Genomic DNA, 27,914 nt, shown 5'->3' with positions numbered 1-27,914 from the left:
CCCTGGGCCCGCCCCGGCCGCGTTGCCGGCCCCGCCTCGCCGCGGGCGGGGGAGGCGCAGGCGCGGCGGCCCCGGCCCTGCCCCAGCCCGGCTGCGGCGGAGGCAGCGGCGGAGGCAGCGGGATGGCGGCGCCGCTGAGCGATGGGGACCGTCGGAAGCAGATCAGCGTGCGGGGCATCGCGGGGCTGGGGGACGTGGCCGAGGTGCGCAAGAGCTTCAATCGCCACCTGCACTTCACCCTCGTCAAGGACCGCAACGTCGCCACCCCCCGCGATTACTACTTCGCGCTGGCGCACACGGTGCGCGACCACCTGGTGGGGCGCTGGATCCGCACCCAGCAGCACTACTACGAGCGGGACCCCAAGGTGAGCCCCGGCGGGACGAGGGACGGGGGAGGGCGGCTGTGCCTTCACCAAGGGTGTTTCCGTGTCTACCTGCCAGGTGTCACTGTGGGTGTGACCCCTGGAACTTGTCCCTTGCGTGCACCTGCCTGTGGGGCGCCTTGCCATGGCCGTGATTTCTTCCCTGCGGGCATCGTGACACCTGTATCCCTCACACACACCCCGCTGTTGCTGTGTGCCTCGTACACAGCTCAGCATGGCTGTGTCCCCATGAGCCTTGCCTCATCTGTGTCCCTCACGCACATCTTGCCATGCCTTTGTCCCCACAGATATCACCACAGCCATGTCCCTTGTGCAGTTTGCCGTGACTGTGTCTCCACAAACTCTTCTGCAGTCCTGTTCCACTGAACCTTGCTGCAGCACTGTCCCCCCTCGGACACCCTCATAACTGTGTCCCCCTGCACCTTGTCACAGCCATGTCCCACTCTGAGCAGGTCCTTGCTGCTGCCAGCTCCTCTGCAGGCTCCACCACAGTCACGTCCTGCACTCACACTGCTGCTGTGTGGTGTCCCCTGTGGGCATCATCACCTCCATGGCTCAGCACAGCTGTGTCCTGACTTCACTCCTGCAGAGCACGCAGGCAGCTCAGCTTTGAGGCTGGAGAGGAGTTTCTTGCCTTGTGAAAGCCAGATAAGCTCTCCCAGGTCACCAAACCCAGGGGTTCACTTGCCAAGTCAGAACAGTGATGCTGGAGGTGTTGGGAGGTGCAAGACATAATTCAGACTTAATCCCTTTTGAATTAAGACCCAATCCAGCGCTTGACTGGAGAGCCACAGAGAGCAGGTGTGCACAGAGAAAGGCACATACCTTCCCAGGGTGCAGGCAGGCAGCCACCTCCCTGAGTCAGCTCTTTTCCCAAGATGATGAATATTGCCTTGACGCAAGAAACAAAGTGCACTTTCACCACAGAATGGCTGCATGTGTACTGAGAATTACACTGATGCATGGGACTCTCCCTTTTGTCCCAACTCACACAAATGGGCCCTGATCTGTATTGCAGCACCAACAGAAGGGGTTGTACAGATCCCATAAAGGCTCAGAGGAGCCTGGAGTGAGTTTGCTTACTGTCCTCCACACTTAGATTTTCACTAGAAGTGTGCCTCTGTGGGAGACTGAAAGGAGCAGATCATTTGTGTGCAATGATTCCTGTCTTTCTGATGAGCCCTAGGGAACAGACTGACCCTTTCAGACTCCAGCAGAGATGGCAGAGTGGGGAATGCTCTGTAGATCTTTCCCTGCTGCTTAGCAGGGGAAGATCCACACTACAGTGGAAAGAGAGTCACAGGAAAGCACAATTTGAAGTCAGGTAATTGCTCCGTTAAGAATTCTGGTTTATTTATAAAAATATCCATAGTGATGAATCTGAGTGAGGGCAAAAGTTTGCACAGCCTGCTTCTCATCCCACAAAGAGGCTTTCCTTAGCATTTGCAGCACATACACGACTCCTCTCAAACTTGGAAGGTCACTGCACAGTTGTGCCAGGAACCCTGCCACCTATGGGACAATTTACTTGTTCAACAGGGTGAAACAGGAGTGAAACTCAGTGTGGGGTGAGCAGGAGGACCCATGAGATGGGAGTGCTGGAAAATTCCTCCCAGGAAGGTGCTGGCCCTCAGCCCAGCCAGCCTGCAGGGGCAGGGGGCTTGCTCTGGCTTTTGGGAGACTGGATCAGCTCAGCCTAGGAAAACTTTAAAAGCCCAGCGTAAACATCACCTCAGCTGAGCCTGACAGTGTATAAATATATCATTCAGCATCCTAGATAATAGTTGCCCTGAGTTAATTAGGGAAACACTTAACAGGCAGCGAGATTTTTCTATAGAAGGCTGTTGGCAGGGAGATGCGTGGTGGAGGCTTGGCCGGCGTCCCGCTCGAAATTCTTCTGACAAACAACTCTGGTGCGTGGTGTTCAGGAGCAGGCGCCAAAAGCCAGTCTGGGAAGACATCCCTGCTCTGGGAAATGCTTGGGTCTGCTCTTGATTTGAAGCAGCTTCAGTGGAAGCAAAGTGCTGTGCTGTGTGTAAGCGTCTCGCTTTGCCTCCCCAGCGCATTTACTACCTGTCCCTGGAGTTCTACATGGGCCGCACTCTGCAGAACACCATGGTGAACCTGGGCCTGCAGAATGCCTGTGATGAAGCCATTTACCAGGTAAAGTCTTGGGGATACCAGGGTCCCCCTGAGGCTAGACTTTTCCACACAAATGGCTGAGCATCTTTATTTCTCAGGGCTTTACCTGAGGAGGTTGTTATTTGGACTACACTAAATGAAGCTTGGCTCTATCTTAGTGTTTTTCATTCCCCAGAGAGGACAATGGGGGAGCCTTGGGGTTCCTTGGAGTTGGAGTACATTTTTCCAAACCACCATTTGAGTTGGAGTACATTTTCCAAACCACCCTGTAGTGAATAGGAGAACCCAAAAGTGCATACTGAAAACAACACCCAGTATCCTAAATGACATGAGAGTCACAGGCTGCAAAGAGCTTTCCACTAGTGGGAGAAATGATGGTTTATCACAGGAGATGTAGTGTAATGGGAGAAACTGGGACTTGAGCGGCAAAACACCAAATTGCAGTTCATACATTGAGGTACACAAGGCACAGCAGCAGTGCTGGCAGGTAGAAGTTAATTGGTGGGAAAGGAGAAAGGAGGGAAATCATTGCTGGAAATAAAATGTCCTCAGATGATTTCCATCTTGAAAAAAACACAGCTGGGTATCACCAAGGCAATCACTAATGTGAGGCCATTGTTACTTATTTATATGGTTATTTGCAGGCACCTCTGCAACAGCACAGTGACCTTTTCTGACTGAATGAGGTTTTTGGCTTTCCACCCAAGCCCTTTATTTCTCCCAGCTTCCCCTCAGATCCATGTTACACTTTGTAGCAGAAGTTGGGCAATTCACCGTCTCTCTACTTGAGGTGCTACAGTTGCTGCTGGAACATCCTGGCATGCACTTTCCCTGGCAAGAGACCAAAAGGGATTTCCAGGGATGCACCTGTTTCCTCTCTGAGGAGGAAACAGAGAGAGAGCAGGCTGGCTTTTTTCAGGAACATCCTCTAAGTTCTTTTGCAAGACACTTTCCAAGTGCAGATTTGGCCCAACATGCCAAGGCTTCCCTTGCTGCAGCCTCCAGCCTGGGGAGTTCATCATGGCCTGTGGCCAGGTTGCTTCAAAGGTCTCACATCCAGCATGGCTCTGTCACTGAGAGAAATTGTCTCTGTGTTTGTGTCCCCATCACTGTGCATGAGGCTTTCCCATCTTGTGGTTGCAGACCATTGAAGTGCTGGGAAAACAGTTTGGGGAGCAGCTGTACGGGCTTGACACCGTGCTGTCCCCCCCGGCACCAGGGTGAGCTGCTGCTGCTGCCCCCTGGACTCCTGGAGAGTCTTTGCTGCTGGCAGCCTCAGCCTTCATCTGGCAGGGGCCCCCAGACCATAGAACAAATGGCTCAAGAGATGCAGGCAACCACTTCCAGCCACAGACTGCAGCCAAGGAGCTCGGGGGCAGGATGTGGGAAGCACAGGGAGTGATGGTGAATGCTGCAGTCGCTGCTGCCAGCCTGGCCATGCCCTTCCTCAAGGACTCAGTGCATGAGCGGAGGGATGATCTCCCCTGCCCAGGCAGAACTTGGGGGTCCCTTGCACACTGGCTTGACCATTCCCCCCATACTGTCTCCAATGCCAAGTCTGGTCACAGGGCATCCTCACCTGAGGGGCTGCTAGGGCATGAGAGTTTTGTCTGAATTCTCTAAGGAAGCCTTCTTCATGGGAAAGCAACATCTGGTGATGGGCTAAATTGTTTTCCAATCAGTTGGGCTGCCCAAGGACTAGGTGCTGATGAGATGCTTTGTGGGGAGGGAATCAGAGACCTTGTGGGTTTAATTTCCTTCAGTGTGGGTGGTTTTGGGATGTGTTTGTCCTCCTTGGAGAGCAGCTCAGGACACATGGGATTTGTTTGGTGACATGTTATGCTGTGGTTCTTCTCCAATAGCTGGGTTTGGACTTGGAGGAGCTGGAAGAAATTGAAGAAGATGCTGGACTGGGAAATGGAGGCCTGGGCCGCCTGGCAGGTAATACAGGGCGAGGGGAGTTCCCTCCTCATGCAGAGTGCATGGGGACCAAGGGTGGTGTGGCTGTCACACCCTCACCACTGCCATCTGCCAGTGGGACCCTCCTGCCTGCTCCTGGCTGGCCAGAAACACCAGAGACAGCAGCCCAGAGCTGTAGGTGTGTGTTCTGCAGTGCAGCAGGCAGGGCTGTGGCTGGAAGAGGCTGTCTGGAGCCTTTCTCCTCACCTCCCCGTGAAATCTCTCACTTCCCAGAGGCACTCAACAGCTCTCACACAGGCAGATTGCTGGCTGCTATTTTGGTCTGCCTGTCCCATGGGACAGCTGGAGATGAGAGCTCCCCAGCACGGAGTAAATGCTGGGGCTGATCTTTACCAGAACTGCCTGGATTGAGGGCTGGAAGGGTTTCCTTTGGAAGCAATAATAGTTAAGGAGCTGGTGGTGCAGCAGGTCAGGGTCAGAAGCTCTGCTTTACTGGGCAGACAGGCTTAGAGGAAGGCAAATTTAGAAGAGTTCTCACTGCAACAAAGCTGGATTTGGGGTTTTGGTGATCTGTCCTTGTCACCAGCAATTTTGGGGGTTTGTGGTTGCTCAGCAGGACACGCACAGAGTCCTGCTGCCGACTGCCTCCTTGTCTCCCTTTTGCACATGGGTTTCCTCTGAGTAATAAACATTTCCAGCAGCACTGTTGTGGCAGCTCCTCATCTCCATGCACAGCACATGCAGCAAGCGAGGAGTGAGGTTCCTTGCAGAGTGCCCATGCTCTGCTCCTACAGCCTGTTTCCTTCACCCTTTCAGCCTGTTTCCTGGACCCTTTGAGCCTGTTTCCTTCACCCTTTGAGCCTGTTTCCTGGACCCTTTGAGCCTGTTTCCTTCACCCTTTCAGCCTGTTTCCTTCACCCTTTGAGCCTGTTTCCTTCACCCTTTCAGCCTGTTTCCTGGACTCCATGGCCACGCTGGGGCTGGCAGCATACGGTTACGGCATCCGCTACGAGTTTGGGATCTTCAACCAGAAGATTGTCGATGGCTGGCAGGTACTTGGAAAACTCAGGTCCCTCTTTCTCCCTCTCTTTCATGCTGTGGACAAGGCCTGGATGTAAAAGGCACTGCAGTGCCTTGAGCTGCTCTTAAACTGGGCATTTGAGTCCATCACTGGGTGAGATGATGTGGGAGTTGAGCCCCAGGGCATGGCTGAGACCAGAGGTTTGCCTGCCTGGGTCTCCACAGTGCAGCTGCAGCAGCCCCAGAGTCCCATCCAGCTTGGCTGTGAGTCAGCAAAGCAGTCAGACTAAAGATGGAGATGTGCCTAAGTACCTCAGGAAGGTGTCTGGCAAAGGATGTGTTTGATCATTATGGAATATAGGCAAGTGTCTGGGGTGATTGCTGCTCCTGTGGGTTCCCTGATCAGTGGCAGACAGGGATTAAACAGGAATTTTCCTGTAGCATTAGTGATCATGCTATTTTCCAGTGAAAATAGGCTAAAAAAACTGCCTCAGCTGGCAGTTTTCCTTAGTGTGTGTCTGGAAATGGTTTTCATTAGGAGACTCACCTTGCTTTGGAGTATAAAGTATCTTTTTCTCCATAACATGCCACTCTGTAGGTCAGGGACCATGAGAGGTTTGAAAGTTGTTTTTTTCCTGCTTCTCCACAAAGAAGCTGCAATGCCAGGCCCCATAAATGGTAAAAACAGGGAGGAGAAAACTTCCCCTGTATTTGACTTCATGTTTCTTAAAAAAGAACAGGGGTGGTGGCATGCTGGGCTGTGGCCCTCCCCCCTGCCTTGCCCCTCCTTGTCCCACTATCTCCCCCTTCCTTTAAGTCCCTCCCCTCACAGCAGAGAAATGCATGGAGGCACAAAACATCTCTGGATAACACCAGCCTGGGTGGCTCTGATGGATTCACTTTGCTCCCAGTGCCACAGCTGTGAGCTGAGGGGAGAAACCCACTCTGGCAGAGGGCACAGCAGTTAACAAGAGTTGGCTTACAGGGTGTGGACTGTGGCCAGGAGCATCTCCACTGGGTGCCACATCCCACATATTCCACAGTATCCACAGTCAAACTGGATGTGGAGGCCTGGAGACAGACTGAGAGCAGTGGTCTGTGCAGTTTGCATGGCTTAAACCTTAACAGAGATCCATAGAGGCTGATTTATTTATTTATACCAGCTGGGATGCATCATCCAAGCTTTGCAAAGCCTGGTGCGAAAAGTGCCAGTAGCTTGCTTTTAAAATTTTATAAGTTTAATAATAAAATGGTTATAAAAATAGTAATACAATTAGAGTAATAATAATTTGGACAAATTGAATTAGGACAATATGAGACAATAAAAACAAAGAGTTAGGGACATTCCGGGTACCTTTTTCTGAGCAGCACAAGCCTGAAAAAGGACCCACGTTAACAGAGGATTAACCCTTAAAAGCAACAGCCTGTTGCATATTCATACACCTCATACATGATGCATAAATTCCATTCAAACACAGGATTCTGTCTGGTCAGTGTCAGCTTCTTCCTCTGAATCCTAACAGCACCTTTGAGGCAGGAAGAAGTTGGTTTATTCTGATAATGGAGCAATAAATTCTTTTTCTCTGAAAGACTGAGGTGTCCTGTGGCTGCTATCTCACTGCAAGTCTTTTCTTTGAAAGAAGTATCTTACATAGCACAGTTTCTATTTTAACATTTTTTATAACCTAAAACTATATTTAACACAGTACTTAAGAGAATTAACACAGCATTACTTCCTAACACAACACATATAATATTCATTTCAATATTTGCAAAAAAGCCAATCATAAAATACATTAATTTTTCACACCCGGCTATCCTCTAGAGGCCTCTGCACATCCGTTTTTAAAGCCAGCTGGCTGAAGCTTTACTTTTAAACGGGTCTCCCTGTGAGGAGCCACGTTCAGCCTTCTCGTGGAGCCACAAGCTCTCCTTGATCCAAGGCTCTCCTTGATCCCGTGTCCCTGCAGGTGGAGGAGGCTGACGACTGGCTGCGCTACGGGAACCCCTGGGAGAAGGCTCGCCCCGAGTACATGCTGCCCGTGCACTTCTACGGCCGCGTGGAGCACACTGCCGACGGCGTGAAGTGGATCGACACCCAGGTACCACCGTCAGTCTCCCCCTGCTGGGCTGGGGAAGGCAGACAGGGTCACCCTGGGGCTGCCTGAAGTCTTCAGGCTCTGCTTCCCTCCCAGACTGGCCAAACTTCAGTTACAAAGGTGACTTGGTAGCCTATGGGGTTGGAGGAGATAAAAGTTTTTGTTGAATTGTTACAGCAGGATTTGAGATAAAAGAGGCATCTGTTGATCTCCAGGGCAAAGCTGCACAGTCTTACATGGATTTATGCTGGAGGAGAATTGTAGGCTTCTTCCATGCTGCTGGCCATTCACACTCTGTGGATTTTCAGCTGGTTCTGATGCAGCTGCTGTGCAGAGGCATGGAACAATGCCATGGGTGTTTAACTCTTGTTGTGAGAGCAAGTTCCTCTTCCCCAGAGCAGCCCAATGGGCAGGGTGCTGTCAGGGGAGGCTGAAGGTGTGGGTTCCAGTCTCCAGTATGCCTGGAGGCCTTGTTTTGTGGCATCATGGAGCACCAACCCTCCTTCAGCCTGTCCCACAGTTGAGGACATAATGCTGTACTTCAGGGGCTCGTGCTTGTTCAGGCTGCTGCATCATAGGTGCATTCCCATTTTGCTGCTAACAAAGACACAGGTGAATCTAAGATGCTTCAGCCTCTCCTCTGTAAGCACTGCTCAGGGTGGAGGAAGGAAGGACAATGAATTTCTCTGTGATTCAGGGGGATGACCTAGCTTTGTTCCCATAATGTTCAGCTCAGTTAACCAAGGAGCTCACAGCCACAGAGCTCAGCCATTCTCTTCAGCACCAAGAGCTGAAGCTCAGTTACAGAGTCACCTGGGCCTGCTCAGAGAACAAATAAACCATTTTATCTCTGGTTGTCAGAGGCTGTGAAGTGACCCGGGTGATTGCCAGGATTCAACACCAGAGCTCCAGCACAGGGAGTATCTTGGGAGCACTGTGCCAGAGCTCTCTGGGCCCCAGGTGTAGCAGGCGTCCATCTGGGGACCAAGTGTCATTGCATTTCAACATGTCTCTCTTCTGATCCTGCTGCTAGTCTGGGGTTTCAGGGATCCCAAACACTGCTTCCTACAAGGAGGTGACTTTTCAGATAGTGCTGCTAAAGGAACAAGTTGGAAAGGTTCAAAAAAGCCAAAGATGCAGCCTCCAAATATAGCATAGCTGAGTTCATGTGCTGTGTGCCCCAGTCAGTGCCTGGGCAGGCTCCCTGCCTGCTTCCATGTTCAGAGCTGCTAACAGCAGCTTGGAGAGCCTGAGCTCCTGCTGGTTGTCCCCAGAGGGGAGCTGTTGCCCATGCCAGCACAAAGAGGCTGTTCATGACCCACATGCTGACCTGCCCAGGTTTTCCCTGCTGTGTGAACTGGGAGGTCCAGGGTTACTCCCTGTAGCCTCCTGAGGCTTAAGCATCATCTGCAAACTGCACAAGGAGTTTCACACTCATGTTCAGTTCAGGTGCTGGAGATCTCAGTGGAGTTATCCAGGCAGGTTCAAAAAACCCTGAATATTGGGTGGATGGCTCTGGAAGTGGTGCTGCAGTTATAGGGTTTGGTCCTGGCAGGTTGCAGAAGGGTAATGGGCAGGATTCAGGCTGTGGAGTTAATCCCAGATGGAAACACAAAAGTCCACGCTGCCCTGGCTTTTCCCCCGCACAGACAGAATCCCTGTGGGCAGCTGAGGGTGCTTTCAGTGCTCTGATAGGTACCCCAGTTAATACAGGAAGGTCAGCAGGTTTCTTGTTTCAGTAGAGCTCCAGACAGCTCTGGTTCTCCTATGAATGCTTCCCATTAGGTGGTGGAAGTGCCCATGATAGAGGTGAGATTCCTTCCACAGCCAGGACTTGTCTTTGTCCTCTGGATTCTTTTTGCAGAGGTTTCAGCCACTGTCCCACATTCTCCAGGTCACTGTGCTGTAACCAGGGGGGACACTGTCCTTTTCAGGTTGTCCTTGCCATGCCTTACGACACCCCAGTGCCTGGATACAAGAACAACACTGTGAACACCATGAGGCTCTGGTCTGCCAAGGCTCCAAACGACTTCAACCTCCAGGAGTGTAAGTGCTGTCCCTCCAGTGCCTCTCCTCTGGCCAGGTGGGACACAGCTGTGCCTTTGTGCATGGTGCAGCACTTCACATCTGCCCTGCTTTGTGTTTATTCCATAGTTGTCTCCAAACCACAGCACTGTGTGCACATCCATGGATCACACTACTCCCAGACACCCACCCATCTCCTCCTGCCACTCCAGTGCCTTTCACACATGTACATTCCCATCCTGTTCCATTAGTACCAGCCTGAATATTCCTGTTACAAAACCTCTCTGCAAGAGAAGAGGGAAAACTGTGGTGTCAGGGACCTGCCTGAATCTCTCCAGCTGCTGCAGTGCTGTGTGTGTTTCTCTCCCTGCAGTCAATATGGGTGACTACATCGAGGCAGTGTTGGACAGAAACCTGGCAGAGAACATATCCAGAGTCCTGTACCCCAATGATAACGTGAGTGACCTGCTTGCCTCTCTTCCCTGTTGCTCAGAATCATCCTTCCTGCAGTTGTGTCTCCTTGTTTGCCAACACTGGAAGGTCGTGAGCATCTGATGCTTGTTGCTTTGCTTTAATACAGTAGGTTGTCCCTGTAATACAGTATAGGTTGTCCCTATAATTCCCAGTGAACAGGAATGGCTCTGCTGGCTCCAGAGGGCTGATGGGCAGCCAAGAGTCTGGCCCATAAGGTGTAGCTGCTCTGTTCCATACTGTATGGAGAGGAAGACATTACTCCTTCAACTTTAGGGCACAGTTTACACAGAGGGGACTCATTTCCATCCCCAGTTCAAGGGATTTCTCACTGCAAGTGCTGTCCCAGGCTAAGCACTTACTGGGCTCTGGGTCCAAAAGGGAAGAGCCCTCATATCCAGCCATGGATTGGCATCTGTTCTGGGAAGTGCAAATCCCCCTGCACTTTTCCCCACACCCTATCAAACATGCTGGTATTTTAAAACAGACCAGCACAAAGCATGGTGTGTGTGAGGCAGCTGCTGTGTCCAGACACACTCCTGGCTATTGCAGAAAGCCCAAAATCCTTCGCCAAAAAACCCTGCAAAGGATTTTGCCACGAGGGAGGGATCTGTGCTGGCTCTGTAGGAGTAGCATGGATGGGGCAGGCTGTCTCTCTCTGGAAGCAGCTGTTTGGGATGCCAAGCCCCTTTGTGAGTCCCTACAGCCGCTGTCCACATCAGAGACGTTAGAGAAACATCCACATTTGCTCTGGTGAGGAGCCAGACGTGTGAAGCCTGTTGGGAAGCCCCTGAGGGTGGAGAGGAGAATCTCCAGGGCTTTGGCTGCCTGGTGGGGATGGCAGCTGCAGCTCCAATGCATGTGCTGCCCCTTCTTGCAGTTCTTTGAAGGCAAGGAGCTGCGGCTGAAGCAGGAGTACTTTGTGGTGGCTGCCACCCTCCAGGACATCATCCGCCGCTTCAAGTCCTCCAAGTTCGGCTGCCGAGACCCTGTGAGAACGTGCTTTGAAACCTTCCCAGACAAGGTGAGGCTGTGGGCAGAGACACTGGGGAAATTTCAGCCAGACCTGCCTCTCTTGAGGGAGAGCAGGACACTCAGGACTAAATGGGGGTGTTTATACAAACACCCTGGCAAGTTGGGTTGTAAAACAGATGATCTCCGGGCCTATTTTCCCAGGGAAAAAATTGTTATTTGGAGCAAAACTTGAAAAGTTTGAATAGCTCCATTACTGAGAGGTCTGTTTCTGGGTTGTGAGTCATAAGAAGAGCCTTGGGGCTCACCCTTAGCCAACCCCATGCATGCAGGGCACTGTCACAGTCTGACACTGCCAGAACTGAGATCAGCAAGTCTGTGTTGCAGGTGGCTATTCAGCTCAATGACACCCACCCTGCCCTGTCCATACCAGAGCTCATGCGAATCCTGGTGGATGTGGAGAAGGTGGACTGGGACAAGGTGAGCAGAGCTGGGAGGACCGTGCTGAACCTCACAGGGGAAGGAGCTGTGGGATTTCCTTTTCCTGCCTGGCCTGGGTGCACGTGCACTAACCTGCTGTCTGTGATGCAGGCCTGGGAGATCACAAAGAGGACGTGTGCCTACACCAACCACACTGTGCTGCCCGAAGCCCTGGAGCGCTGGCCGGTCTCCATGTTTGAGAAGCTGTTGCCGCGGCACCTGGAGATCATTTACGCCCTCAACCAAATGCACCTGGATGTAAGGGACCGGCGCCAGGCTGCGGGGACTCTGGGGACCTTGGTGTGACCACCGTGAGGATGGGAGTGCTCCCAGGTGCTGTGGCCGTGTCACTCATGTCCCTGTCTCTGCCTGCAGCGCGTGGCAGCTCTGTACCCGGGGGACATCGACCGCCTGCGCAGGATGTCAGTGATCGAGGAGGGCGACTGCAAGAGGATCAACATGGCGCACCTCTGCGTCATCGGCTCGCACGCCGTCAACGGCGTGGCCCGCATCCACTCCGACATCGTGAAGAACTCGGTGTGAGTTGGGACACAGCCAGGGGTGGGCTCCCTCCCCTCCCTGGGCTTTGCCTGCCAGCTGGGAAGGGTTAGCTGGGGCAGCTGGGTGTCCAGCTCTGCTTTGGATCTCTCCTTTGGAGCGGGTGAAACTCCTGGCAGTACGGCTGAGGAAGGGGGTGAGAGGCAGCAAAGAGTGATGGAGCCTGCCCTGAGTCAGGAGCACACACTGGGGGGGCTCAGATGCAGCTCGGGTGGTGGTGGGTGGCTCAGAGCTCCATGGTGTTCCAGGTTCAAGGATTTCTATGAGCTGGAGCCAGAAAAGTTTCAGAACAAGACCAATGGGATCACGCCGAGGCGCTGGCTCCTGCTGTGCAACCCAGGACTGGCTGACATTATTGCTGAGGTGAGTGGTGATCGTGGGAAGTGAGGAGCTCAGTGTGATCCCTTTGGTCACCTCTTCCTGTGGTCTGGTCAGACCTGAAGGTGACTGTGGTGGTCCCAGGAGAGGGAAGAGATGAGAATCTTGACTCCATGTTCCAGAAGGCTGATTTATTATTTTATTATATATATTATATTAAAGAAAATTATATACTAAAACTATACTAAAGAATAGAAGAAAGGATTTCATCAGAAGGCTTGAAAGGAATAGAAAGGAATGATAATAAAATCTTGTGACTGCTCACAGCCTCAACAAAGGTGGCTGTCGTTGGTCATCAAGTAAAAAACAACTCACATGAGATCAAATGCACCTGTTGCATTCCAGAGCAGCAGATAATTATTGGTTTTCTTTTCCTGTGAGGCTTCTCAGGAGAAAAACCCTAGCAAAAGTATTTTTCAGAAAATATGTCCATGGCAGCTCTGTGGGGACAGCCTGGGAGGACAATGCTGTGGCACCTGTAGGTGTGAGATTGGCTGGGCTCTAAAGTTGATGATGAAAAGTTGGCCAAAAAAAGCTGCAGAAATCTAAATCTGGTCCCTGCCCTTGTGTGGACTGCACACAGGCACAACCATAGGGTGTCTGGACAAGTGTTCAGCCTCATAGGCACAAAGGAGCTCCTCCCATGGAGGCCCAGCTCCAGTTCTGTCCCTTGTATTTCCCAGGCCCTCTAGGGCAGGTTTTTACATCGCACTGCAACATGCCATGACTGAATATCATCCTGTAGTTAAATGAATCTTCATGTCCTGCCCATTGGTTTCTCCAGCTGCCAGGACGCCATGGCACATGTGCACACATCTCCCTTTTCTTGCTAAAACTCCTTGAGAAAGGAGGGCTTGTCTGAATTTTTGCAAGTGCCCTGTTTCCATTGGGCTTCTTTGTGATGCAGAGAAATAATCTCATAATAAAAAACTGTGCTTCTTTTCCTATGTGCCCCTTTTCCAATGTGGCACACTGCCTCTTCCAGTTCCCAAGGGGACTGTGGCACCTCTGCTGGGAAGGGGCAGTTGAGGACTGGGTGAAGTGTCTCATGGCATTCCTGATTGGTTGTTTTAGAAAATTGGGGAAGGCTTCATCACAGATCTGAGCCAGCTGAAGAAGCTCCTGGAGTTCATCGATAATGAGACTTTTATCAGGGATGTGGCAAAAGTCAAGCAGGTAATGTGCCCTGGGGGAAGAACATCCAGGAACATCCCAGCAGCAAGTGCTCACTTCTGATGCAAGCCCTGCCAACTCATGCCTGTTCCTCAAATATTTTTCTGCCAGGAGAACAAGCTGAAGTTTGCAGCCTACCTGGAGGAGCATTACAAGGTGAAGATCAACCCAATGTCCATGTTTGATGTCCAGGTGAAGCGAATCCATGAGTACAAGCGGCAGCTGCTGAACTGCCTGCACGCCATCACCCTCTACAACCGTAAGTCCCCCGGCCTCTCACTGCCAGGGCTTCTCTCCAGGAGGGAAGGCAGAGTGACTGAAGGCTCATACAGAGCTCTGGGGAAAAGCTCACAGCCCAAATCTCCAGCCCAGGTAACCTCCACACCTGTTCTGCAGCTGTCAAGAGTGACCTGGTGCAAGTTAAGGCCCCATTTCCCATTGTATACTTGGGGCCCCTGCCCATTCCCAAAGGGAGGCAAGTCATTGGAGCTCTGCATTGTTCTGCCTTGAGGAGTTCTCCAAGGATCTGAATCCCCAAGGATTCTGTGGCTGTTTTTTGCCCACCACAGCTCTCCAGCAGATGTCTGGTTGGGCTCAGGGTCCTGCAAGGTCCTTGTGACAAGGGCTGAGATCCCAGCCTGCCTCTGATCAGGCACTAAACTCTGCCCAGCTTATCTTCAGTTCTGAAGATTTTTAATTTTTTGGGTTTATTTAGGATCAAATTTGAGCTTTCAAATTTGAAACAATTTTGAAGAAAGATCCCTGCTCTTTCAGGCATCAGATGTAATCCATCCAAATCCTTTGTGCCCAGGACCATTATGATTGGAGGAAAGGTAACCTGCATTCCAGACTCCATGCATGCGTGGCTGGGGGGTGGATGGGGAAGGTCCTGTCCCCTTTCTGTGGCTTTGCTGGGCCTGCTGTGGATTAGCCAGCAGCAGGGACACCTCCATGAACTAACTGGACTGAGCAAGGCTCCATCACTATTACCCAATAAGGTGTTTTACCTAATTCATGATTTAGAGAGGGAGAATTTAGGGAGAATTAGAATTGTTCAGGCTCTGGGGAGACTTTATTGTAGCCTTGAAGTGCTTGAAGTGGGCCTTTTAAGAAAGATGGGGAAAAATGTTTTAGCAGGACCTGTTGTGCTAGGACAAGGGATAGTGGTTTTAAATTGAAGAAGAGTTAATTTAGATTAGATCTAAGGTGGAAATTTTTTCAGTCAGTGTGGTGACCCACTGGAACAGGTTGCCCTGAGGTGATACATGCTCCATCTCTGGAAACATTCAAGATAGGTTGGATGGGGCTCTCAGCAACCTGGTCTAGTTGCAGATGTCCCTGCTTATTGCAGGGGGGTTGGACTAGATATTTTTCCAAGGTCCTTTCCAACCCAAACCATGCTGTGATTCCATGTGACCAGCAGAAGTGAGGCTCAGACTCACTGCAGTGAGAACCCCACACTGTCATCTCTTATGCTCTCCCTTCCTTAAAAGCCTTCCCCATTTCTTCTTCAGGCAGCCCCTGGCTACCACATGGCCAAGATGATCATCAAACTCATCACATCCATTGGTGAGGTCATCAACAACGACCCCTATGTGGGGGACAAGCTCAAGGTCATCTTCCTGGAGAACTACCGGGTGTCCTTGGCTGAGAAGGGTATGTCTGGTCTTCTGTAAGCACCTGTCACAAGTTGGGCACGTCCCAGCTGGGCCCAGGAACGGGCTGGCCTGAGAGGCAGTTGTGGCAGGACACCTGGCTGTCCCTTAGGAAGAGCCTGAAGGCTCCACACAGGGCAGGAAGCCAGCTTCATTCATGCAGGAGTGGCAGCAGCTGCTTGGGGGTCATGGCAAAGCTGAGCCTGGCCCCAGAGTTGTGCTGTTTGGGCTGAGGGCGAGGTCAGAAGGGCCAGTCCTGGTTGTGGGGAGCTGCAATGTGCCAAGGATTAACTCCCACTTCTCTTGCACCTGGCAGTGATCCCAGCAGCGGATCTCTCCCAGCAGATCTCCACAGCTGGCACAGAGGCCTCGGGCACTGGCAACATGAAGTTCATGGTGAACGGGGCCCTCACCATCGGGACCATGGACGGGGCCAACGTGGAGATGGCTGAGGAGGCGGGCGAAGAAAATCTCTTCATATTTGGCATGAGGGTGGAGGACGTGGAGGCCCTGGATCGGAAAGGGTTGGTGAACGCCAGGGCTTGTCAGATGGGCTCAGCTCTGATGGGGAGAGCCATGTTCTCTGGGAGGGACACTTTCTTCTCTGGGCAGCTCTGGAGCAGGGGGCTAGAGGCAGTCTTTGCCTTGGGCTGCAAGGATTCAGCACTGGGACATGGTATGAGGTATCAGACACTGCTGCTGGTGTGAGCCACGAGCAGGGTGCTCTGATGGGCACAGGCCCTCATTCAGGAGCTGTCCCACCTCCCTGCCTGCCCTCCCTGCCCCAACACAGGGAGGAGCAGCAGTGCCTGAGGCTGTCTCTGCTGGCACAGGTACAACGCCCGCGAGTTCTACGAGCGCCTGCCCGAGCTGCGCCAGGCCATCGACCAGATCACCAGCGGCTTCTTCTCCCCTCGGGACCCCGGCTGCTTCAAGGATGTGGTGAACATGCTCATGTACCACGACAGGTGAGTCCTGGGAGCATCCCTGTGCAGGGGGGCACTGCCTGCTCATGGGAGGGCAGGTGTCTGTCCTGCCCAGAAGGCAAACCCCAGCCAGACTGTGCTTTGGGTTTCAGGTTTAAGGTGTTTGCAGACTATGAGGCCTACATTAAGTGCCAAGGGCAAGTGGACCAGCTGTTCATGGTAAGGTTTGCCCACTGCTGAGTGGGAACACTGAGGATAACTGGGATGAGTGTGCTCCAGTGGAGTCCTTCTCATGGACACTGCAGCATGTGGGTGCCCTGGGGCAGGGTGAGGCAGATTTGGCTGCTTCAGCAACCCCACACCATGGGGTTTTAAACTAGCCAGTGCCCGAAGCCAGGACAGAGCTGGGTGAGCAGCTGAGTATTGACACTGCCTCTCTTCTTGCCAGGATCCCCGTGAATGGACGAGGAAAGTGATCAGGAACATTGCGTGCTCGGGCAAGTTCTCCAGTGACAGAACCATCACGGAGTATGCCCGTGAGATCTGGGGGGTGGAGCCTTCTGCCACAGCCATCCCCCCGCCCAACCTGCCCCGAAACTGATGCGAGCACCAAGGGAAGGAAGGAGGGATGTGCTCCCATCGCAGGAGTCCTCACCTGCATTTCACCACCAGTCAGATGGGCTCAGCTCTGCAGAAACAAGGCCTTTCCCTCAGAGGGATAGAAGATGCTCTGAGGAGAAGCCCTGACCAAGGAACAAGAGCTGGAGGGCAGGAGAAAGGACCTTGTGTTTGCACCTACCTAGCCTGCACGTGCTGCATAGTGCTTTTAGTGAGATGGCCATGGATAAGTCTTCCACAGCTGTGCTCCATGCTTAACAAGGGCTTTCCAAGTAAACCTTCCCCTGCCCCTGTGTGCAAGGGCCTGGCCTCCTTGACCCTGCCCCACAAGTAGGACTAGCCAACACAGAGTGTGTCTTTCTCCTGCAGGGTCTGCCAGGCCCAAAGCTGGGGGAGGCAGAGGCCAATCCCTGCCCATCCCCTTCCCCAGTATCACCTAAAGAAGGGGGGCTGGCTGTGAAAGCTGCTGGCCCCAGGGCAGGCACCAACACTGTGCCACAAGCAGGAGAGCCTGGGATCAGGCACTTCCTTGCCACAGACCTTACTGTAGTCTCCTCCCACACCTCTTCCCTAACTAAAGGCCCAGTAACCAAGCCACTCCAGGGATTTTTAGCCTCCATCTCTGCACAGGGAGGGCTGTACCTCCTGGCTCTTGGCTCTGCAGATACAGCTGTGTGTGTGTGCTGCTCAGGGGGTGAACATGGATCACAGCCCTGGCACTCTTCCTTAGCAGGGTCATGCTGCTCCAGGTGTCCCTCCCAGTGCTGGGGTCACACTTTAACACCCATAGTGCTGTGTAGTGCACCAGTACTGCCCTGTTTGACACCAACTCATTAAAACAACCCAAACACCTTGACTTTGGACTGACTTGTGACTACTCCATGCCTCTGGGTTCATGTTGCAACAAGTTCAGGCTGCAATGCCTGAATCACTGCTGTCCTTGCCCAGCTGTGGCTTTGTGGTTTGTAGTCCCTTGCAGCTGGCAGGGTGCTGGCCCCACTGTGGGGGAACAATGTGCCCATGACAGCTGACTCCATGCACTGGGGTGGGGGTTTGTGTTGGGTTTGCCCTGCAAATGGCACACAGGGCTCCTGAGCCAGAAGTCACACAAGCAATTCCCATCTCCCCCATTCCCAGGGGAGAAGCTTTGCCTCAGCTGCAGCCAAAATAAAGGCACAGACCCTCTGGGCTCCAGGTGAGTCGCTCCTCTAGAGCTGACAGCAGCCACAAAGATTTGCCCATTCCCAGCTGCACAGCCCTACTGCAGCCCAGCCCCACACCCAGCTGACCTGCTCAGTGTGGAGAAAACGTCCCAAAAACTGCCAGGTAAGACTGGTAAAGCTAAAGTGATCAGCAGTCAATGCCTTTATTAAAACTACACCACTTTTAGATAAACATTTCAGTTCAAATTTCCAAGCACATCACTGGGCTGCCAACAGGAATGGTGGTGCTGGGACCACCCAGAGCAGCAGCTCTCGTGCTGGACTCCCAGCTCTGTCCCAGCAGGAGGAAGGCAGCCAGCCAGGCCCCACCCAGGCTGCACTTTGCCCCAAGCCAGCTGCCAGCAGCAGCTCTGACTGGAATGTGTGTTACTCTCCAGAGCCAGGTAAGTGTTTCTCATCTGTCAGTGCGATAAATCAAGGTTGCTGCACTTGTATTGTAGTGGCACAGCTACTTCATGAGTATCAGGGTCAGAAACCTCGGGGACAACTGCACTAATGGCAGAAGAATCTTGGTACAAGAACAAGCTACTGTCTCTTTTGCAGCTAGGATGAGCCTGCAGCTATAACTCTGATGCATGCTGAGCAGTTTATTACTATGCTGTACACCCCTGACCGGATCCTTGGGGCAGCACAATTCCCTTTGAGCACTAGTGACTAAACCTACAGCACCTGGAACTGTCTGTGTGGACTGACAAGGGGCAGGACCCCAGCAAGGCAGTGTGTCACTGACTCCTCTTTCAGTGGCATAAACCAGTCCCACTTCTAGCCCCAAGCAGGGCAAGGACACCCCCAGCACCTCTTCCTGTGGGAAAGGCTCATTTCCACTTCTGCCTCCTTAACAATGGCTGTCAGAGGGGCTAAGATGTGCTACTGGAAGTGCACAGAAGGCAGGGGGGGAGAGATGGGGAATGGCACCCCAGACTTATTTGTGCATCAAAAACTGTATCACTGCCTGCTTTTAACTACAGTGGAACAGCACTGCCACCAGGAACAGGAAAACCTGACCCAAGGAGTTAAAAAGTAGTTGAGGAAAAAAACCAGCTTGCCCTTCTCACCTAAAAGCAGCACATGGCTGTCTGTGTTTGAGCAGGGGTAATGGAAGACATCCATTCCAGCAGCCTGGGCACACACTGTCCATGAAAGAGGAGATCAAGCAAAAAAGTAATCTCACAGTTTCTGGCTTAAACGCCCACATCTGCAGTTTATATACATGTGTCATTCCAATCCTCATAGGAATACTTGTGAAGAAGGGGAGGAGCTCCACAGAGAATAGCAGGGATGAGAGCAAAAAATAATGTTCAGAAGGAAAAAGGTGGAGAAAGATAAAAGGGCACTAGCCTTGCCCATTACATAGATGTTTCAAAAGGAAGAACAAAAAAAAAAAAATCTTTCATTTTATTTCCAGATCTGTGCAATTACCCCAACACTCGCAGCACATTGTGACTGAAGAGCTAAATAAAAATACCTCTCACTACCTGGATCCTCCATGTATTTGCAATTACAGCCACTGATCAAAGAGGAAAGGCAAAACATGTATTTTCTAGAAAGAGAACACCTCAAACTCAAGCAAGACACCTGTGGTAAGGAGACGTGGCAAAAGCCATTTGTCTACAAATGTATCTCTACATGATCCAAAACCAGCAGCAGTGTTTAAAAGTGAAAGGAACGTCCTTGGTCATGACACAGTGTCCTAGGAACATCTGTCCTCAGCAGTACCACGAGGGATGGGCGAGGCTTTGCTGTGATTACATTTTTCATGGTTTGGTACTGGCTCCTGGGCTGTCACCACCCCTCTGTCCAAGTCCAAAAGGAAGCCAAGACCTTCTTCCTTTTGCCATCACAGATGCTGATGCCAGAAGCTGGAGTTGCCAAGGGTACACATCAGGACTGGAATGGGAATCCCTGACCTCCTCTAGTGCCAGGGATGGAAGAATGGCAGACTGACCCACAGGGAGCGGGGAGGAAAAAGAGAGAGGAAGGAAATGAAAATCTCTGTGCTGACAAGCAGACAGTCTTCAGTGATGATGCTCATGTTCAGATTTTCCCAGGAATTCCCTAGAAAAGGAAATGACAAAGCAGTGACTCTCCTATACTCTGGTGTATGCTACAGCCTGCAGGTCTTCCCATTCCCCCGGCAAGCACTCAGCATTTGCAGCTACAGGGAACAGCACTGAGCTCTGCTCTCACACCATCAGAGGCTCCCACTGAAAGAGCCAAACTGAAGCAACCACTCTGCAAACAGCCCCTCCACAGCATCCAGCTCACAGCAGAGATGAGCCAGAAAATGCTCCGAGATTTCTGTGGCTCCCCTTCCCAAAACCTGCTTTGCAGGGAGGTGGAGAGCTCTGACTCCTGTGCTAAGCCAGCCCCGGTGTAGCAGGCACAGGGTCTGCAAGGCCTCCCTGGCAGTAACGTGCCTAAGATAAGAAATGCCTAGTCATGATGACTGGAGCTAAGAAGCCCTCTCCTGCCCTCAGACCCTTGTTATCTCTCTGTAAGACAATAAGTCACTTTCACCTCCACCCTTACTAGTAGGGTGTTTCCCAAAATTCCTGTACCCTATATAAACCCCTACTTCTGCCCAGTTCAGGGCAAGAGCTGTCACTGAGACCCTTGGCAGAAGCTGCCAATAAAGACATCTCTGCAGAACCTCATACAGTGATTTTCCTCTCTCTCCCTGCATTTGCTGCTGAGGCACTTGGTAAGCAAACAGCTGAAAATCACCAAAGAGCTGATCTCACTTAAGAGCTGAGCTTGCTAAGATTACCTGTGGGCTCTAGAGCCTGCCTAAGGGGCCCAGACATGTAGGGGGACACAGTATGGGTAAATGAAGGTGGTATAGAATGTAATCTTATCTTCCAAAGAGGTGCAGCTGGACCAATTACTAAAGATTAGGAGCAGGCCTGATCTTAACAAGCCACACCTGTAGCCAATAAGAACAGTGGTATAAATAAGAACAGTGGTATAAAAGAGTGGATTGGTGGAATCTGGAGTCAGATGGTTATTGCAGGGACCAGGAACAGTCAGCACTCAGAGGAACTGCCTACAAGAAGCATTGGGGAGGTACGAAACTCTGGTGACATGGAATCCTTGCACCATAATGATAATAGAACACTTGATATATAAGACAACACAGACAGGTTGTGCTTAACTAAACTTTGCAGTCTGGGACACCCACAGCACTTATTTTTGGGGAGATCCCAAAAACCCCAGAGCCACATCAGCCTGGTATGTCCCCCTCTGTGGAGAGAACAGGGTGCCCAGCCCGGCCCCGGGAGCGCGGTTACCGCAGTATCCGAGGTAGCTCTGGACTCCTGTAGATGTACTTGTGCCGGTAGCCCAGGTCTGTGTGGAAGGGCACAAACTGCACCTTGTAGTCCCGGAAGCTCCGCGACGTCGCCGCGATGTTGTAAAGCTGCACCCAAGGGGAGGCAGGTGAGGGATTGGTGTCACCCCAACCCAGCTCCCCCTGCCAAACCCACCGCCCCCTCAGGCACGGCTTTGGTAGCTTCAGCCTCGTTGCCCCACTGATTTGCCACACTGCAGGACCTGCAGTCCCTCTGGGCTATGTGTTTTACCCCTTTCCATTACTGACTTCTTGCCTGGCTGAGATGTTCTATCCACACCAGCTCCTCCCACCAGATCAGTTTGCAGAGCCACGTGTGTACCTTTTTTCCCAGATGAAATGGTACCACTGGATCATCCTCAGCATGAAGGATGAGCAGGGAGCAGGAAATGTATTTCACACTGTAAAACATGAAACACAATGTCACAAAGGCTCAGAGCAATCCCACCATTTCTCCAACACCAACACGTGTACATTTTAAAGAAAACTGTAATGACAAGCATGTCCTGTGGGTTATTAACTACAATTTAAAACCTTATCTAGGCACCATTCATTTGGTCTGTAGAAAATGTACTAGTGAAAGACATGCTTATAAAATTTTCTTGCTGCTTAGACCAGAGAAATGTGGCTCACTCCACTGTAAATCATCACCTCCTCTCCACCCAGGTCTGGTTTGGTTTCAATACTGGAAGTTCACAAATGCTCTGGCCCTTCAATGAAAGACTCAGTGAAAGGAGTCAATGTGATTACAGGCAAGGTGGCTCAGGCAAATACACAGCAAAGAAATCTTCCCAACCCTTCCTGCCATGTTGCAATGCTACTGTTTAACGTGGAAGGTACACCTGAAAAGCATAAATGGCATGAACCGAATCAGGTTATCCCTGAGGAGTCTTTGTTCTCTCTGTTGCATCTGTCCTTACTATGAACAATTTAAAAAAACAGAGCTCCATTGTGCTGCTCTCAGGGCTGTGAGAGTAATTGAAATCACTCCAGTAAGAGCAATGCAGCAACAAAAAAAAGCCAGAGTGCAGTCTCATGTCTGTCCTCATTGATGCTTGCCATGGCTTACTGCAGCCACAGCTGAAACCCCAGCAAAGAGGGAACTCACTTCTCATCGTTTGCAAATTTAATTCCACTTGTTGTGATGGGGTCAAGGAAGAACCAGTCAAATCCAGGGAAGTATCTGTATATCTGAGAGGAAAGATGTGCATTAGTGGCAGGCACCAGCAGTCCATTGATACAAAGAGCACTAACAGGGCAGGCCACTGCCATCCCATGACATCCCCTGGCTGCTGACCATGCTCTTGGCAGTTACACTGCCCCTGTTTCCACCAGCATTACTTTTCCCCCCCTGTTTCAGGCCTATCTTACCAGCCTGCTCAGGAGCAGGCCCTGTGGGTGCTGGCATGGTCAAAGTCCCCAGGTATCATGCAGGACTGTGGGCAGTTCTTCCTAGAAGAGCTTTATTCCAGGGCACCTCCTCACCAGCTCGGCTGTATGCAAGGCCTGGCCTGGGTGTGTGCTCAGTTCAGAGCCAGCTCATTCCCATGCTGGACACACAGCTCTGGCTCTGCTCATTGTGAGCAGCTGTCTCCAGTGCAGCTCTTTACCCCCAATGTTTACAGACACCACAGTTAGCTCAGCTCCAGCACTTCTGAAGGTTCATTTCCATGCTCACAATTCCATGCCAGCAGTGAGAGTGTCACTGTGTACTTGCCACAGAAAAGGGATGGCTCCGCGCCTCCTCCCGTATGTTGGTGAATGGAGATTCCAGGATCAGGGCATCCGGGGGCGTTTCTGAAAAGCCAAAGGCAATGTGCTGAAATGCAGGGCTGCAGCCAGCCAGCAAGGTCAGGCTCTGCCTCATGGGAGCAGCTGCCACCACGGGGCACCAAGGACAGCTCTGTCAGCTCCCCAAATGTCTGTGGGAATCTGGGACAGCAGCAGGCTGCTGGAAATGCATCCACGGGTCACACTCACCTCTCTCGCAGAGGCGCCGCACCAGGTTTGTTGCAACTCTGGAAAGAAGAAGGAACATTGAGTTGGCACATGCCCTCTACAGAGAAAAGCAAGGCACAATTCTTCCCAAGAATATTCTTATCTCTTTTGCTGTGTCTGTGTTTGTGCAAAAGGGGAATGCAACATGGAGACTGTTTACCCAAAGTGATGGTGTTTTGTTTCCTTGAGTGTGTGTTGGGACAGTCAGCTGACAGTCACGAGGTTCTGTGCAGTTGAATACTTGGCAGATTCAGTTTAGATGTAATGCAATATAAGATAGAATAATGTAGTATAATAAAGTCAATAATTAGCCTTCTGATAAGATGGAGTCAGATGCATCATTCTCTCCCCTGGCTGGGGGATCCCTGTAAATTCCCTACAACCCCACAGCCACGAGGTCCATCCTGCACAGCGCTCGAGGTCCGGCAGCTGGCCCACAGTGACCTGTGTCCTCATGTACCCAGCTGCCCCAAGTGACACCAGGGGCCCGTGTTTAATGAACAAGTCCAAGGAAGAAACACACCAGGCAGCCCCTTGGATAGACTCCTTTCAGGTGGCTCCCAGCACATCCAAGCAGGGTGACACAGCCTCCTGCCTCCAGACCACAAGGGCTGAGCAAGCAAGAGGGGAGTGCAGGGGAGTAGCAGAGGGGGGCTGTGTTCCAGGCAGCTGGAGTGCAGCATCCCAGGGCTACACTGCAAGGAGCTTCCCTAACTGGGACAGAAAGCAGCAAGGTCTCCCCTGTGCATCACCATAATGGGACAGGGATATTTCCAAAGTTGCCAAGTTCTCCAAGCACAGAGCATTTCACAAACCCTGAACTCCAGACTGGCTGTGGTCACTAGAGAACTCAGCTGGGGACCAGTCTCAGGACACTCTGACTGCAGTGCTGGGAAACATCACAAACATGCTCTGACCCAGAAAGGGATTCTGAGCAGTGCGAAAAATATAGAGGACGAGCCAAGAAAAAGTCTTTGTCTTCTCTCAAACTAAGCAAGGTGTATAGTGTCACAGCAATGAAGAGCCACTTCCCTGAAATACCTCCCTGTCCCAGCATGTGTTTCATAGCCTTGTGGTCTCACAGTTTATCTGTACACAGCTCAACTCAAAGGTAACTCTTGTGTTTGCCCTCTGCTCTTCCACAATCACAAGTGGTGCTGAACATGACTTGCCTCCAGACAACCATGGAAAGGGAGGAAGCAGGAAATGAAAGTTAAAAACATGAAGGCAAAGGCACTTGACACCTTGAACTTCCCTGTGCCAGGCATAATCATGCAAATGTCAGAGGTGGCCAGCACCATAGTCATGCAAGCATCTGCCCAAGCCCTGATTACACACAGCATGTTCATCAGGACAGGAGGAAATCTTTTGAAAGCACAAGGCACATGCAAGCGTGGCTGGTCTGAGACACTTTCAGAAAACCAGACAAGTCTGATGATCTGCTCTGAAAGACAATCTACAATCTATAATTCTAAGTGTCTTTCTAGTGTGAGCCCTGTGGACAATGAAGGTTCAAGATCCACTGCTGCAGTCATTCACTGCAGCCCTTCTCACTCTGTACAGCGCAAAGGGGGAAGCCACCCTCCAGAAATTATGCCACAGATGCCAAGCCAGCCCAGGGATTATTGCAAAACAGCACCTTCATCCAAGGTCAGTGCTTAATGTTCTTTAGAAGCTGCTTCTTTAGAAGTGCCACTAAGATTAGATGCTTACCCTGTGCCCAGGGAGTGTCCCCAAATATAGACGGGGTTGTCTCCGCTCCGGGCTTTTATCCAGTCGAAGACATGAAGGGCGTCGTAGGTCATTCCCCTCTCTGAAGGGCTGCCTATGGAGTCACCCCAGCCTGGAACACAAAGAGTCCTGCTGAGAATCGCTCAAACTGCTCAGCAGAACCAGCCAGCTCCTCCCCTGCAGCCCACCTGCAACTGCAAAGGGGCCTGGGACATGGGCACTTGCTGTTCACATCACTGTGCACCTCTAGGATTTGGGGCTGAAATCTCTGGTTGACTCACAGTCATCCAATCCAGGTGACTGCTGTTTGCCAAGGAGGTTTTGTGGATTTAGTCAACAACAAAACCAAAGATTGCATCTCAAACACTGCCACAACAGCATTCTTGCACGTACCCATCTGCAACAGCTCAGCTCCCAAACCTTCCCTGCTTCTCCATGCATGTAACCAATTTGTAAGTGCAGCCTCTGACAGCACAGGATTGGATGCTTAGGGCCAAAACCCAACCGTGCCTCACTGAGCTGTTGCAACATCAGTTTGTCTGTGCTGTTCAATCACTGCCCTCCAGCAACTTTCCATCCTCCTGACTGTTCTGGCTCCATCACTATTGCAGCACATCCACACACTGTATGCTCTTAGCAGCCAGCACCCCACATCCCTTCTGATTCCCAGTGAGCAGCCAGAGAAGCAGCTGCCAGCAGGACTGAAAAACAGGGCAAGCTCCTACCAATAAGCTTCTCCCAGGTGTCTTCTTGATAAAAATGCAATGGATTAATTTCTTTATGGTATCTGCAGTGGCATTACACTGCAGCCATGGCTTAAATACTAAGAAGGTAAAAAAGGAGCAGCAGATGCCTGACTGCTGGTGCAGAGGTGCAAAGCAGTTGTGGCTTCTGCCAAGTATTGCTAGCAAATCATTTACTCTGCCTTATCTCAGCTTTTGGAAGGAAGTAAGTGCAAGTTCAGTTCCCTGTGTGACCTTAGGAAAGTCAACTAGATCTTATCCAGAAGGATTACACCCAGGCAAGCCCCCAGCTCCCATGTGTGCACCAGGGGAGTGCCTGAAGTGGATGCTGTGACAGCCTGGCTCACTCTCTGCTCCTCAGCTCCCAAATCAACAAGCCCAGTGCATGAGGACAGACAGGAGCCACAGCCCACCCAGCTGGACATCAGGAAAAAGAAATTGCTGGAAATTCTCTAGAGAGCCATGAGGGGGGAAAAGAGAAGCAATCAGCACAGCTAATGAGCTGGCAGCAAGCGTTGGCAGAAGAATAAACCACATACCTCGATAGTCAAACGTCACCACGTGGTACCCCAGGGAGCTGAGGACCTGCAAGACAGAGAAACACAGAACCCATTACAGAGTCTTGCACACCAGCCATGCTCCTGCATCAGGCCAAGGTGCAGGCATTCATTTTATAAAATTATTGACATGCTAAATGGCCAATTTACAGCTTTTCAATGTAGCAGGCACAGAGCTTTCCAAGCACTAATCTCAGCCCACTGGTTTTACTCCATTTGTTTCCTGGACCTCATATCAGGCTACCTAAGATGTTGATTATTCCTTTAACAGCTTTGACCTTAAGATCTGCAAATATCCTACTGTTTCCCCTACAAAGACTTTCATGTTTTCCAGTGAAAGAGTACAACTGTTTCCATTACATTACTCAAATTGGCATAAATGTAAGAACAACATACAGGAACCCGTGGCAGAAGGCTTAAATGTATAACTTAAAAATGTGCAGTTGCTCTATTATAAATATTCATGTTATAGCCAATGGTAGTCCTAAAAGTAAGGATTTACTTACTTAAAAGTAAGTAAAACCACTCAATGTTAGACCAACTTGCTTGGAAAAAGTGCCTTGGTAAAAACGATACAAGCATTCCAAGCTACCATTGTTTGATAGGAACCTAAAAGCTCTGTGGTAGACAAAAAAATCAACAAAAAGCTACAAAATGATTTAAGTGTTTCTCTTGTGGTCTATGTATGATACATGATTTTTTAGAAAGCAACATTAGTATTATGCTATACTCTAAAGAGGAAATATAAAACCAATACCCTTTCTAGTGGTACTGGGAGTATTGTAGTCTACAAATGAAATTAATTGTAGTCTACAAATGAAATTACACCTGTCAGCTGAGCATTACTTATAGCACAGTTTTAAGAGATTACATGTATTGGGTAGATTTATAAACAATTAAACATTTCCCAACCACTTTGAGGCACACAGTATCAAGTGGAGCTCACACAGACAAATGACTGGAAAGGGAGAGAGCACTTCCATTGTCCCACCAGACAAATCAGCTGTTTCCAATGGAATCACTATATGACATTTTTATAAGTTCACTCACACACTGAATTCCCTGAAGATGAAGTTTCTTCCTGTAAAGTTTTTTTTTTTTTTAAGCTTTACAATGTGATTTTACTGCTAAGATATCATATACAATCTCACCTTTTCCAGGCCATTAAAAATTATTTAACCTGTTAAGAGTTCACCTGTCTTCTATACATGTTTTATGTGTTGGCTGCATTGAAGGCCTATTAAAAGCACCAGCAAAAAGGACAGCATCCCAAAGCTGGTTCATTCTGCTGGAATAAACACAAACCTGGAGTTTCTGGAGTGGTTCTCCTAAGCCCATGCATGTGTTCACTGACTGAAAAAGGCAAACCAAGCAGCTTGTCTGGATGTTCTCAGAAGCAAAGAATAGCAGACCCAGGAACAGAAACCTTGGGGTTTGGGAAACGGTGTTCTCTGTATATGTACACAGAAACACACCATGTCTGTGTATTCTGAAGT

General features: G+C 50.8%; 2 protein-coding genes across 2 annotated transcripts in view; one reads left to right on the top strand and one right to left on the bottom strand.

Annotated features, from left to right (window-relative positions):
- Positions 1 to 87: 87 nt before the first annotated feature.
- On the top strand, positions 88 to 17,676 carry PYGB (glycogen phosphorylase B). Its single transcript, XM_063152646.1, has 20 exons — positions 88 to 365; positions 2,445 to 2,546; positions 4,388 to 4,466; positions 5,394 to 5,497; positions 7,436 to 7,567; positions 9,499 to 9,610; positions 9,963 to 10,045; positions 10,941 to 11,084; positions 11,420 to 11,512; positions 11,624 to 11,770; positions 11,888 to 12,051; positions 12,319 to 12,433; positions 13,523 to 13,624; positions 13,733 to 13,880; positions 14,396 to 14,454; positions 15,136 to 15,277; positions 15,593 to 15,800; positions 16,110 to 16,244; positions 16,355 to 16,421; positions 16,651 to 17,676. Exons 1-20 carry the CDS (start codon positions 123 to 125, stop codon positions 16,801 to 16,803), a joined length of 2,532 nt encoding a protein of 843 aa, XP_063008716.1. The 5' UTR covers positions 88 to 122; the 3' UTR covers positions 16,804 to 17,676.
- Positions 17,677 to 18,156: 480 nt separating this feature from the next.
- The window catches only part of ABHD12 (abhydrolase domain containing 12, lysophospholipase), a 35,249-nt gene continuing 25,491 nt past the window's right edge, over positions 18,157 to 27,914 (bottom strand). Inside the window, exons 6-13 of the mRNA XM_063152647.1 lie at positions 26,401 to 26,446; positions 25,101 to 25,230; positions 23,370 to 23,407; positions 23,107 to 23,186; positions 22,498 to 22,580; positions 21,712 to 21,790; positions 21,331 to 21,458; positions 18,157 to 20,098 (exon numbers count right to left, since the gene is read on the bottom strand). Of these exons, the coding sequence (XP_063008717.1) occupies positions 20,059 to 20,098; positions 21,331 to 21,458; positions 21,712 to 21,790; positions 22,498 to 22,580; positions 23,107 to 23,186; positions 23,370 to 23,407; positions 25,101 to 25,230; positions 26,401 to 26,446 (624 nt within the window). The 3' untranslated portion in view covers positions 18,157 to 20,058. The remainder of the gene's footprint in view (positions 20,099 to 21,330; positions 21,459 to 21,711; positions 21,791 to 22,497; positions 22,581 to 23,106; positions 23,187 to 23,369; positions 23,408 to 25,100; positions 25,231 to 26,400; positions 26,447 to 27,914) is intronic.

The sequence above is a fragment of the Melospiza melodia genome, chromosome 3 (assembly GCF_035770615.1).
Source record: "Melospiza melodia melodia isolate bMelMel2 chromosome 3, bMelMel2.pri, whole genome shotgun sequence".
Taxonomy (NCBI): Eukaryota; Metazoa; Chordata; class Aves; order Passeriformes; family Passerellidae; genus Melospiza; species Melospiza melodia.
This window is presented reverse-complemented; position numbering and strand designations above follow the sequence as displayed.

Bases quoted from the DNA above. Each gene is read 5' to 3' on its own strand.
- PYGB (XM_063152646.1), top strand. From the start codon at position 123: ATGGCGGCGCCGCTGAGCGATGGGGACCGTCGGAAGCAGATCAGCGTG. The intron at 2,547-4,387 runs GTAAAGTCTTGG...CTTCTCCAATAG, and splicing joins GTGATGAAGCCATTTACCAG to CTGGGTTTGGACTTGGAGGA. The intron at 13,881-14,395 runs GTAAGTCCCCCG...CTGCTCTTTCAG, and splicing joins CGCCATCACCCTCTACAACC to GCATCAGATGTAATCCATCC.